Source organism: Canis lupus, chromosome 13 (assembly GCF_011100685.1).
Source record: "Canis lupus familiaris isolate Mischka breed German Shepherd chromosome 13, alternate assembly UU_Cfam_GSD_1.0, whole genome shotgun sequence".
NCBI classification, from domain to species: Eukaryota; Metazoa; Chordata; class Mammalia; order Carnivora; family Canidae; genus Canis; species Canis lupus.
Genome location: NC_049234.1, coordinates 7,624,112 through 7,637,448, shown reverse-complemented (window position 1 = coordinate 7,637,448; position 13,337 = coordinate 7,624,112). Strand labels below are relative to the sequence as shown.

Below are 13,337 nucleotides of genomic sequence, written 5' to 3'. Positions count from 1 at the left end.
CTGCATCCCTCTGCAGAAAGACTCCTTGAAATAATCTATATTTGGCATTTTTAATACTTCTATGTTCTCTTAAATCTGGTCCAGTTGGGCTTCCAGGCTGACTATTGCCCTGAAACTGTTCTTGTTCAAGTCTTCAAAGTTCTTGAGCTTCATAAAACCAATGGTCATCTCAATTCTCATTCAGCACCTTGACCTCTACACCTCCTTCCTCAAACACTTTCTTTGCTGGCTTCTGGGATATCACAATTTCCGTTTTTCTCCTACTGCACTGGTTGCTCCTTCTGTCTCTTTTGCCAGGTCTTCTTCTCCCCCAACTGGAGACACCTAGGCCTCAGTTCTTGGTCATCTACCAAAAGAGAGTGAGCTCTTTTGGTGAGCTCATCATGGTTTCTGTTATCATCTACATATTGAAAACTCCCAAAGCTATATTTCCAGCATAGATTTCCCCTCAAAATCCCAGATTCATATAGCCAACCTGTGTATTCTCCACTTTTATCCCCTACTGGACATCTCAAAGTTAACATGTTCAGAAATAAACTCATGAATTCTCTGCAAATCCACTCTACCCTCATATTTCCCATTTCACATGAGAGAAAATCCATTTGCTTGGGCCACAAACCTTGGAGGAATACTGAACTCATTTTATCTTTACTTTCTCTTTACTCTCTCAAACCCCACATCCTATCTATCAGGAAAATCTACTGGCTCTTAATTTAAAATATAAACAGAATGTGAGCACTTATTGGCATCACTACCATCTTGGTCTAAACCACCACCACTTCCCACCTGAATCACAGCAATAACTTCCTAACTGGTCTGTCTGCTTCTATTCTTGTTGGTTCAATGGTCTATTTTCTCCATTTCAGTTAGAATAAGTCTTTTAAATGTAAGTCGGATCTTGCCATTTCTTCACTCAAAATCATTCATTGCTTTTGTTTCACTCTGGGTAAGGGCTGTAGTCCAACAATCCAGAATAAAAGCTTCTAAGATGCTATATGTTGTGACGCCCATTATCTCACCAAACTTCTCTCCCATTTTTTCTCCCCTGTTCATTTCATTCCAATTACACTCACTTGTATGTTTCTGAAATACATAAAGCAAGCTCCTGCCTCTGGGCCTTTCTTTCTGTCTTTCTAGAATTCTATTTCCCCAGGTATTTGCATTGCCAGCCCCTCACCTCCTAAAAGTCTTTGCTCATCTTTGTTATCTTCTTAATGAGACTTACCCTACTACTATTAAATAAAATCACAGCACAACCTTTCCTGGCACTCCATCCATTTTCTTTACTCATTACCACTTATCACTTAATTTATTACACAGTTTACTTATTTATGATGTTCATTTTCTTATCTTTATCTACTTACACATAAGCTCCAAGAAGAACCAGATTACTATAATATGTAGAATGGTGAATAATGAGATAATGTAAATTTTTTTAAACTAGACAGAAAATCAGGCAGAAAATATAACTTGTAATCTGGATAATAGGTATATAACCTAGTAAATTAGTTCAGACAAAAGCTGCCTGAGATGATAGGAGAAAAAAATGAATAAAGGAACATGTGATTTACTAGGTTGTTAAGAAATGGGGTGGGCTTGAAAAGTCCCATTAAAAGAAGAGATTTGGCTTGTTAACCTGTATTTTGGTAGATTTATCTAGAAGTAGCACTAAGAAACCCAGAGTCCCCATCCACAACCCAAATGAATGACCGTTATTATAACAGACTTAAGATGATGATAATGATCTCCTTGGTTGAATCACAATTTTTAACACCAGGAAAGCATACCAAAAAAGTAGAGATGATGAAGAAATAAATATTACTCAAACTGGGTTTACATGAATCTTCTACAATGTGATGATATGATTACATTTTGTCTCTTTATAATCTTAGTTTTAATTTTTATCGAAGTTTCATATGAACTAAAGAAGCCAACAGTTAGTTCTCTTGGGCTTCTTAGAAGATAAAGCACTTCCTTTAATCTCTTTCTTTTTCCACTCCTCAGAGCCAACCTTGAACTCTCTCCATTCTGAGCTGCTCCAGCCTGGACTGCTATTGTCAAGAATAGCTATCTTAGTGGAAATGCCCTTCAGGAGATCCCCATCATTTCTCCCTTATGAGTATCTCTGGTTTCCTGGATTCTATACCTTTCTATTTTTTGCTTTATTTTCTTACATTGATGGAGCACCCAAGAAAGGGGGTATGGGAGGGAAATTTTAAAGACATGCATGTACAAAAATGGCTTTATTCTACTCTTACATATTATTTATAATTTTAGTAAAACTTTTAGTAGAAAATAATTCACCATTGGAATTTTGAAGGCATACTCCATTGTCTTCCAGTTTCCTGTAGAGAAATTCTATACCATTCTGATTCTTGATCCAGTAAATAAATACGTCCTCCAGAAGATATAAGGATCTTTGTCACAAGTTTTCTTAAGTTTCGCGATAATATGCCTGGGTGTGGGTTTATTTTTATTCATTGTTCTTGGAATTGGGACCTTTCAACTTGGAAACTCAAAGTCTTTCAGTTCTGGGGCATTTTTATGAGTTATTTCTCTGGCTTTTCTCCACTCTATTTTTCCCCTTGTCTCTTTTTTCAAACTCTTATTTGGATAATGGACTTCCATGACTGGTCCTCTAATTTTCTTATTTATTTTTCTCTTCTTTTCATTTTTATCCTTTTGTTTTACTTTGGGGAAGATTTCCTTCAAAAAGCTTTGCTGAGTTTTTCATCTATGCGATCATATTAGAGCTTTTATTTTTTGTTTTGGAATATTCCTTCTTGCATCAGCCTATTTTGGTTTTATGGATACAAAATATTTGGCGGAGAATATTAATGATGGGGCACCCAGGTGGCTCAGTAGCTGAGTGTCTGCTTTTGACTCAGGACATGATCCCGAGGTCCTAGGATTGAGTCCCACATAGGGGGCTCCCTGCAGGGAGCCTACTTTTCCCCCTGCCTATGTCTCTGCCTCTCTCCCTGTGTCTCTCATGAATAAATAAAGTCTTTAGAGAGAGAGAGAGAGAGAGAGAGAGAATATTAATGATGTTTTAGAAGACCCTCTTCCCTCTTATATCTTCTGTTCTTCCAAATATTTTTTTATGTGCATTTGGTTTGGTCAATACGCTCATATTGGAAGCTGTAACTTAAGAGTGCTTAAATTAAGAATTTAAGAGTGCTTAAATTCTGGAATGCACCTCAACACCTTTCCCATTTAAGAGCAGAACATGAAAAAAGCTTATTGGCAATGAGGCTTGCAGTCTGTACTCTTTATTGTAAGATTCTCTAGTGGAGCTGATTCATAGAATTCTTAATATCTATAACTTTAAGTCTTTTCTCTTGCATCAATATACTTTATAAACAGACTTTTTGTCTTATCTTTCTGACTCAATATCAGCAACTATCTTTTGAGAACCCTTTACTACAATTTGGCACCTCTTAACTTTTCTGCTAGTTCCTCTGTCTCCTAAACTATCTGCTTTCCAGCTTCCAAAATTATTGCTATTATTTCCTTTTTTTTTTCTTTGTCCTATGTTTCCTTCTTTTTAAAAAATCACTTTACTGTCATTTAAGTTGAGTATTGAAAAGAAACAAACTTTAATGGTTATATTTCATCTGCCATCTCTAACTGGAAGTCTTGCTACCAGGTATGATTTTAAGATGTTTCACGGGTTTACGAGAATCTAATTTACTATACATCTATAGATTTGATTTATTAGTCTTATAGGAGTTAAGTACCTAGGAAGTATTGGCTTATTGCATTTTAAGTTTGCCCCAGTAGGCATTTGTAGTGTTTGTTTAAAAAGTATAGTTTAAAATGTTTAAAGAAGCTTATTTAACGAGGTTTGTAAATGGGAATAAATCTTTTTTTTTGGGGGGGGGGATAAATTTCAAGGGAACTTAATCTGTTAAATTTATGAGTTAATGGAATCAAGTAAGTATGTTTTTATGCAAAAATACCTAGACTCAGAATTGTGCTTAAATCTTAAGAAAAACATGTGCTTTAAATAGTCTTTTCCGCAAAACACAATCCTTTCTCCAAACTAAAAACCTAATTGATGAACTTGGAGGACATTATGCTAAGTGAAAAGTCAGAACAGAAGAGTAACTACTACATGATCCCACTTATATGAGCAATCCAAAATAGCCAAGCTCACAGAAGTAGAGTAGAGTGGTGCTTCTAGGGGCTTGGGAGAATTATTAGTCAGAGGGTAAAAAGTTTCAGTTATGCAACATGAGTAAGTTCTAAATATCTACTGGGCAACATATTGTGCATAGTTAACAATAGTGTATTGTATACTAAAAAAAAAAATCTAAGAGGGTAGATCTTATGTTAAGTGTTCTTATCATAAGAATAAGTAAGTGAGAAAGGGGGAGAAAACTTTTGGAGGTGATGGGTATTTATGGGATAGATAGCCTCATGGATACATACTTACCCCTAAACTAACCAAGTTGTAAACACAAAAATATACTGCTTTTTGTATATCAATCATTACCGCAAAATAGTTTTTCGGTTTTAAAAAAAAATCCTAATTGATGGGAATAAGAAAAAAATAGCATATATAGAAGTCATAAAAGTAGAACTTTGTTTCAGTTTTGGCTGAGGACCTCAAGGTTAAAACTGTGAAGTAGGTACCAAATATCTCCATATCCTGAAAGTGATGCTAGGAGACTATAACATTGGTTTGGCCAGCATTGGCCCACCACACACCTAAAGAGTATGAAACAATTGATATGAAAAATGCCAAAAATATATTCTTTGGAGAAAGTGGTCAGTATATTGTGTTTCCACCCCCAGCCCCATATGGTTTGGGCAAGGACTAGGGATATCTTCCTCTACATATCAAACCAAGTGAGAGTCTTCAAAGGGACTAGAGAACCTAGCTGCAGCAGGCTGGCCAGAGAAAGAGAAGGAATCTGTGTAGGCATTGAGCTTCACTCCCACCAATGGCAAAGCAAAGTTGTCTATTTTGTGGAAAACAGATGCTATGGTAGGGTACTACCAAGATGCCACAGTAGCTAATTCTGTGGAAATGTTTTAAAGGGGGTCTCATGCAAAAGAAGCACCTAGTGAGCAAAAGGGTACTCCAGAGGACATCTGAGGTGCTGGCAGGTTAGAGTAATTATATGTAGTTAAGCATCCTCTGGCATAATTCTTACAACTCCATAGAAACCCATCCACTACCTGAAATGAGTATTATAACAAAACAAGTCAAATAGCTTGTTTGGCTATGTTATTAGTATTAGTATCCATCAGAAAATGGTGCTCCCTTGTTACTTCATTGAGGAAAACTTTGTTAGACTAGAAAGAAATAGAATATTGTTATATAGTTGCACATTACTTATTATTTTCCAACTATTACTAAACGATCCCCTGGAAAAGTCAAAGGCCTCTACTTTTCTCTATTCTATCCCCATTTTCTCTAAGAAATCTCCTATTTGTTTCATGGCCGCTTTGTGACAAATTCCATAGAGTTCTCCAAATTCTCACTATATTATACATTAATGACTCCTTCATAAAATAAGCCTGTTAGTCAAGTGATAAGCTTCAGCAGTTACTTCTAAAAACAGGAAATACATGCTGCTGTTTATTGCTTCATGAGTTTTTTTTCTACTTTATAGAATGTACTATTTTCCCTCCAACTTTGTCATTACACAACATTTTCCATAAATTTAATAAGGTATTTGGCTTTTTAAGATTAGCAAAGGCTAAGTTGAAATGTTGTAAAAGACTATTTTTATTTAAAAATAAAAGTATTCTCCATTGTTGAATACTAACCATCAACAAGAAATTATAGAAAGCTTTATAATGGCAGAGACATTTCTATTTCATTCATCATGCTAGATAATCATAACACAGAATATATATGGAAAAGCAAATTACATTGTCCTCAGTTTTGCTACTTTTAGAGTCTCACAGAAAAAGTTCCTGTTTTTAGCTTATTATTGACTTTTACTCTTATAGTTCCACATATTCTTGTCTTATGTAACTGGAGACAGTTTTTTGTTGTTGTTGTTGTTGTTTTTTTTTTTTTTTTTTTTTTTTTGGTTTGTTATTTTTATTTCTTTTCAAGTGAGCTACCCTGAGTTTTGGCCAATATTTGTTTTTCTTTATATTAAAAAATATGTCTTACTATGTTTTTTTATCAATTATTTTTATAAATTCTCTGATAACATTAGTCACTAGCTATACAAGGTGAAATTTTCTGATTTCTTTCCACACTAACAATTCTTTTAAGAATATTAATATTGTTATCTTATTGTGAATACATGTGACATTAAATATATTACAATTTCACTTTGTTCCTCTGTTCTAGTGTTTAGAATGAAAAAGATATTCGCTCCTAGAAGTTTCTACTAGTGAAATGAGAAATGTAAACAAGAAAAAAATCGAACAATAGAAATAAGATAAATGTTTTTAAGAGCTTTCTTTTAAAACTTATACCACAGTATCACAATATTAGAGACAACTAACATAACTAGTGCTTTTTTCTTAAAGTCAAAGATTGGCAATTTCTAGTTACTTACTCCATAATTGGGTCACTATACAAATATCCATATCCACTGTTACTTGCATAAGATCCTATCATTTGGTTAATTTCCATATTTCACTAGCAGGACTAGCTTTCCTGCACCTAATGATTGATCTTTCAAAGTAAATGAGAAATAGAAAAATAGAAAGGCATGATTACAGAAACTTACTTCTCAGCTTCATGGATATTGGGCATATTTCCTTGGAATTCAGCCTTCTGCAGTGGTGGGTTGGTGACTTCTCTTTCAAGCATTCTTGCTATTTCACTGGGTTTATTTCCATCCTAAATTCTACATCTCCAAGTACAAAGTGTCTTTGAATAGCACCATTTTTTTTCTCCATCTTTAGCAGATTGTCAAAGTGAGAAGTCTACACCTTCCCACTTGTCTCCCTCTGACTAATTTTAAGAAGCTTTTAGAGCTGGGTAAGACAGTGGTAGCCAAAAGAATGAAGAAACAAGTATGTGTTTTAGGTTCAAAAGAGCAAGTTACTCATTTACTCAAGGAATGTTCTGGGAAATATTTAGCTCCTAAAATTAAACATTTAGAGGGCTTCAATGATATTACATTTTTTGAAATCAGATTGCTTCATCAAAAAACTGAAAAAGATACAATTTTTACAGACAATAACAAGTGTTGACGAGGGTATAGAGAAATTTGAACCCTAGTGCACTGTATGTAGGACAGTGAAATGATGCAATCACTATGGAAAACAATGGGGGGGGGGGTTCTCAAAAAGTTAAAAATGGAACTACCAAAAGATCCAGAAATACTACTACTGTATCTACATATACAAGGATTGAAAACAGGGTCCCAAAGAGATATCTGCACACTCACATTCAAGTAGCACTTGAATAGACAAGAGTTGGAAGGAACCCAATGGCCACTAACTGATAAATAGATAAATGAAATGCAGTATGTACCTGCAGTAGAATAATATTCAGCCTTAAAAAGGAAGGAAATCTTGTCACATGCTCCAATATGGATGAACCTTGAGAACTTTATGCTAATAAGCATACAGGCTTTTATTTTCACTAATAAGTGAAATAAGCTAGTCACAAAAAGACAAATACTGTATGATTCCAGTTGTATAATCAATCTTAAGTAGTCCGATTCAAAGAACAGAAAGTAGAATGACAGTTACCAAAGGCCAGCATTAAGGGGACAAGGGGAAATGGGAAAAAGTTAGTTTTACGGGTGTAACATTTTTGACATGCAAGATGAAAAAGTTCTGAGAATTTTGATGCAAATATTTTTAACACTATTGAATTGTACACTTAGAAGTGGTTAAGATGGTTTAAAAAAAAAGATAATTGGAATGAACCTTATTTAAAATATTCTCAGTGTATCATTCTGTGTATTTAGAGTGACAGCTGCCAGTCAGTCATACACAAGAAGAAAATGCTGGTCATCAGTATAAGTTGAATCACAAACAGTGATTACATGCAGCTGGCTGGAAGTACATGGTCAGTCGGAATGCACACGCTTTCGCTGTAGGCCTAGGATGACACCAGAATCTGGGTGCTGCCACAAGACTAGTGAAACCTTTTGGAGTTTTAACCCATCATTGTTACCCTAAACTTCAAGGAATTGAAGAAATACACACTTATTAATGCTAAATTATATGAAATCAAGAAGATATAGCACTGTGATTAAAAATATGGGCCCAGAGCTGTTTCAGAGTGTGAAATCTTAACAACCCCCCCTCCCTTAGTAGAGACAGTGTGACTTTGGACAAATTACTTTTTCTCTCATCCATTTAGTGAAAATGTTGTAATTACTTTGTGGGGTTCTCATGAGTAGTACAGCAGATGAATCATGTAAATGCTTACAATGGCACCTGGCATGTAATAAACACTGAAATCTTGGCTATTGTCATATCTCCTCCCATGCCCTCTCTCTATTTTTTTCTTCTCTCCCCTTTTCTGTAAGAGATACCTGAAGCTTAGAGATTTTCTTTTCAATATTCTGAGTGGGAAAATAAATCAAAATGTTTTAGTGAGTCTCTAAAATCAGATTTTATAATTACTTTGATTTGTAGATTACTTGTTTTCTTCAAATAATAAGGTATTAAGTATTCAAATATTAATGGTATTCATCTTTCCCATTGTTACTTTCAAACTCTATGATATTCTATGAAGTAGCAAGAGAATGTTGGCATCACCTTGCAGTAATGGAAAGAATACTAAATTTGGGGTAATAAATTTGTTGATTCTAGCTGTGTTACACTGGACACATGTGAACTTTACATTTTGGATCAGTCTCCTCATATAGAATTAGATCAATTTCTATTGAAATCCTGAAGTAGAGGCACCTAAGTGGCTCAGGAGTTGGCTGTCTGAATTTGGCTCAGGTCGTAATCCCGTGGCCTGGGATCTAGTCTAGCATCAGGCTCCCTGGGGGGTGGGGGGTGGGGGGGCTGCTTCTCCCTCTGCCTAGGTCTCTGCCTCTCTCTCTCTGTGTCTCTCATGAATAAATAAATAAAATCTTAAAGAAATCTTGCAAGTAAATGTGATCAATTGTGATCATCCTTACCAAAAAACTCTACAAACCCTAGTAAGTTCTTTGGAGTTATTTGATAATTAAAATGTATGATTGGAAAAAAAAAATAAAATGTATGATTGGATTAAGAATGATTTATCTCCCTATCTATCTAAAGGATGTATATTATTGGTAACTGTTCATTGTGGAGTCACTGTCTAGGGCAAAAAAACGTTAAGCCAATTACATGCAGATTCACTTTTATGGGTGAAAATAGTATTTCTTGCCTGGTACATGGATCTAAATACAAACCCAGCTAGACCGTTAATTGCTTAACCCAGCAACCTGGCTTTGGAACAGGCTGTTCTAAGATCTCTATTCTGGTTACTGCTTCTTCCAGATTCCTAACAATCGCTGGGCCTTTCAAACACAGACTGAAATTACATTTTGAAGGATTTTATTAAGTAGTGATTTTTCTCCCTATTTTCATTATGGAAATAGATGCCACATAGAGATGGAGGGTCCATTTGTTGTGTAAGTAAGCTATGTCTACTTAATAACCTTCCCCTAATATTAATAAGTCAGGAAAATAGTCATTCAGACATAATGTTCAGTTGTAGATATCAACAAAGTCATCAAGTGGGATTATAGAAGGGTAACATAAACATTGCTAATATCTGAGTGTTTTTTTCTGTGCTGAACAATTCTAAGCAATTTACATGGATTATTCAACTTAATCTTTATAAAAATTTTGAGGCAGATATGTGGTATTCATATGATTCTTAAGAAAACTGAGGTAGAGAGAAATCCTATAGAAGTTTGCCTAAGGTCACACAACTAGTAAATGATTGAACCAAGATTTGAGCTCAGTCTGTTCTGACTCCAAAGCCAACAAACTTAGCCATAAAGCTTTATTTTTTAAAAATTTTTAAATTTTTAAATTTTTTAAAAGATTTTATTTATTCATGAGAGAGACACACACAGAGAGAGGCAGAGACATAGGCAGAGGCAGAAACAGGCTCCATGTAGGGAGCTCAAAATGGGACTCGATCCTGGGACTCCAGGATCACACCCTGAGCTGAAGGCAGACACTCAACCACTGAGCCACCCAGGCATCCCAGCCATAAAGCTTTATAACATTCTTCCCTGAGTACTCAAAGATAACCAGACATATAAAAATAGTCACCTACTTCTCCCACTTTGGCCTAAGCTTTTCTATTTATTTAAGTAGAGGTGGGGAATCCCTGGGTGGCTCAGCGGCTTACTGCCTGCCTTTGGCCCAGAGAGTGACCCTGGAGTCCTGGGATCAAGTCCCGCATCGGGCTCCCTGTGTGGAGCCTGCTTCTCCCTCTGCCTGTGTCTCTGCCTCTCTCTGTGTCTCTCATGAATAAATAAATAAAATCTTAAAAAAATAAGTAGAGGCTGGCAGGCTTGGGAGGCAGCAAGGCCAATGCTAACTCTAGTCTTAGGGAAGATGGAAGGATACATAGGAGAACCAGAATTTTGAGGCATTTCAAGTGTCAAAGAACAGCAATTATACGATGTGAGACAGAAAGGGATGAGTTTCACATGGTTACTATATAACCAACCCAGCCATAAACAGGAAATTGAAGCAAAAGGGAAGCAGCGAGCCAGAAATGTGGTCTGACCAAGCCAGGAACCCAGAGAAAGCTCAAAAATTCAGGAATAAAAATAGTCATGGCTAGGGACAGGCAAAGGCAACCAAGAATTTTAGGAGCTAGAAGAGGTCAGTTCAAGTCAGCAATATAGGACGTGGCATTTATTGAAGGACAGTTTGGTATATTTTCTTCCTATACATGAAGAGGGTTGAGAAGATTATCTAGGTTTTAACTAAGGTCAAATGGAGTGGTTGATAGTAGGAATAGGATAGAGAGTAAACAGGAAGATGGAACAACCTTGATGATAAGAACAATGCAAACACCACTGAGCTGATGAATGTGTAATCGGAGGTGCTAAGTATTTTACTAATCAATGAATTTAGTTCTCAGAGTCCAGAATTCAGATGCAAGTGGGATGATGAATTTATTAACCTATGTTATGAATTAATGATTGATTTATTTACAACCACATTAAATTTGTGTTTTCCTTCCTGTTTTCCTGTCATATTTTTACAGTTATACATATGTATAATTGTACATAATTCATAAGTACATTCATAAGTTATACATATAGATACATACATACACGCACATACATAGAGAGTATACAGAATCAGTTTTTAATTCCTTAAAATGTTGATAAGGAAGCTATGCTGGTCATGAGAAGAACTATGATTTACATCCCTGAACCATACTGAACTAGGTATATCCTATATATGAACTTTGCAAAGCAAAGTTCAGAAAACTTTTATTAGAGTTACCACATATGCATATCTATGTTAACTTGCAACATTAACTAGCAGGAAAATTATTTTATCAATCTATGTATTTCTGCTTTAGGAAATTATGCTGTTATCAGTCAGTATAGCCAGGAGACAGAACAGAATATAAAGAACAGGGACCCCTGGGTGGTTTGGTGGCTGAGCATCTGCCTTTGGCTCAGAGAGCCTGCTTCTCCCTCTGCCTATGTCTCTGCCTCTCTCTGTGTCTCCCATGAATAAAATAAATAAAACCTTAAAACACACACACACACAGTTTATGTATAAAGTAGGTAACTAATACCAAATCATCACAAAGATGGCAACTGTAGGAAGCAGCTACTAACTCTAGGGCTGGGGAACAAAAGAAAGCAGATGGAATTTTTAAATGTAGGAATTTAGAGAAGGGTGGCTCCTGGAATGAACCCTAGTTGCTAAAGTAAGGAAAGGTAGCTGGATAAATACAGAAATGTCAAGCAGAGGTCTTGTCTCTTCCAACTTTGCAGTCGCCTTCTGGCACCCTCTATGGACAGAGCCTAAAAGTCAGCAGCAGGCGAAGCAGAAACTGCTCTCAAGAGACTCAGCCTAGCCTCACAAAGTTGAATCCAGAGAGTGGGTTTGGATCTGAGAGATAATAACTTAAAAACAGGCAGATGTAGAAATATATTCAGTGTAATTCATTATTTAATAAAGGAAATCATGTAATTTAATTGTCCAAGTGATTAGTTCAGAATATCTGCAGATAATTATTTCAAGCTAAAATTGTAAAAATATATTTTTTTAAGATTTTATTTATTCATGATAGACACAGAGAGAGAGGTAGAGACACAGGCAGAGGGAAAAGCAGGTTCTCTCTGGGGAGCCTGATGTGGGACTTGATTCCAGGACCCCAGATCATGACCTGAGCAGAAGGCAGATGCTCAACCACTAAGCCTCCCAAGCACCCCACATTATAAAAACATTTCATATATTTAATAATTTTCTGGATAATACTATGAATTTTTCTAAGTAAAAATTAAAAAGTATTCCCTTAAAATATGAAGAAACAAATTTACATGGAAGAAACTCTATATAAAATATACATGAACGTTTCATTCGTATATGCAAGATGAGTATATATATAAAATTTTTTTAAATACTTTTTTGGTTTGAATTTATTGCAGTTCTACCAACCTGAAATACGATTTTAATTTGTGAAATGTCTGCAATACTATTTATTTATTTGTTTATTTATTTATTTATTTATTTATTTATTTATTTATTACTGTATTTATTTATTCATGAGAGAGACAGAGAGACAGAGACACAGGCAGAGGTAGAAATGGGCTCCTGGCAGGGAGCCGGATGAGGGACTCGATCCTCGGACCTGGGATCACGACCTGAACCTAAGGCAGGTGCTCAACTGCTGAGCCACCTAGGTGTCCCTACAGTTTTATTTATTTATTTATTTATTTATTTATTTATTTACTTATTTATCTATTTATTTATTTGTTTTTATTTATGATTTTATTTATTCATAAGAGACACACACACACACACACAGAGCGAGAGAGGCAGAGACACAGGCAGAGGGAGAAGCAGGCTCCATGCAGCAGCCTGACGTGGGACTCGATCCCAGGTCTCCAGGATCACGCCCTGGGCTGAAGGCAGTGCTAAACTGCTGAGCCACCATGGCTGCCCCATACAGTATTATTTAAATAGCATGAACATCCTGTCTAAATATAAAGTTGTCTACTTGCTTAATGTAAGAATTTCCTTTCTAATGTTATAATATATGACTAATCCTTATGACCATTACTTTACAGAACAAATAATTTAAATAGCATCCAAGAGACGTACCCAATAGACCCTCAATAAACTGTTTAAGTAGACCATTGAATATTATTAAATATTATTAAATATATATTATTAAATATAACTTTAATTATATAATTTAAAAATAACTA

At 35.5% G+C, this 13,337-nt stretch overlaps 1 protein-coding gene across 4 annotated transcripts in view; it reads right to left on the bottom strand.

Annotated features, from left to right (window-relative positions):
* The window catches only part of OXR1 (oxidation resistance 1), a 360,020-nt gene that overhangs the window by 155,486 nt on the left and 191,197 nt on the right, over positions 1-13,337 (bottom strand). The window contains exon 1 of one of the 4 annotated variants that reach the window (XM_038555325.1): positions 6,705-6,970. The exons of the other annotated variants lie outside the window; for them this stretch is intronic. Coding sequence (XP_038411253.1) covers positions 6,705-6,717 — 13 coding nt within the window. The 5' untranslated portion in view covers positions 6,718-6,970. Of the gene's footprint in view, positions 1-6,704; positions 6,971-13,337 lie in introns of those variants that run through there. 4 annotated transcript variants of the gene reach the window in all.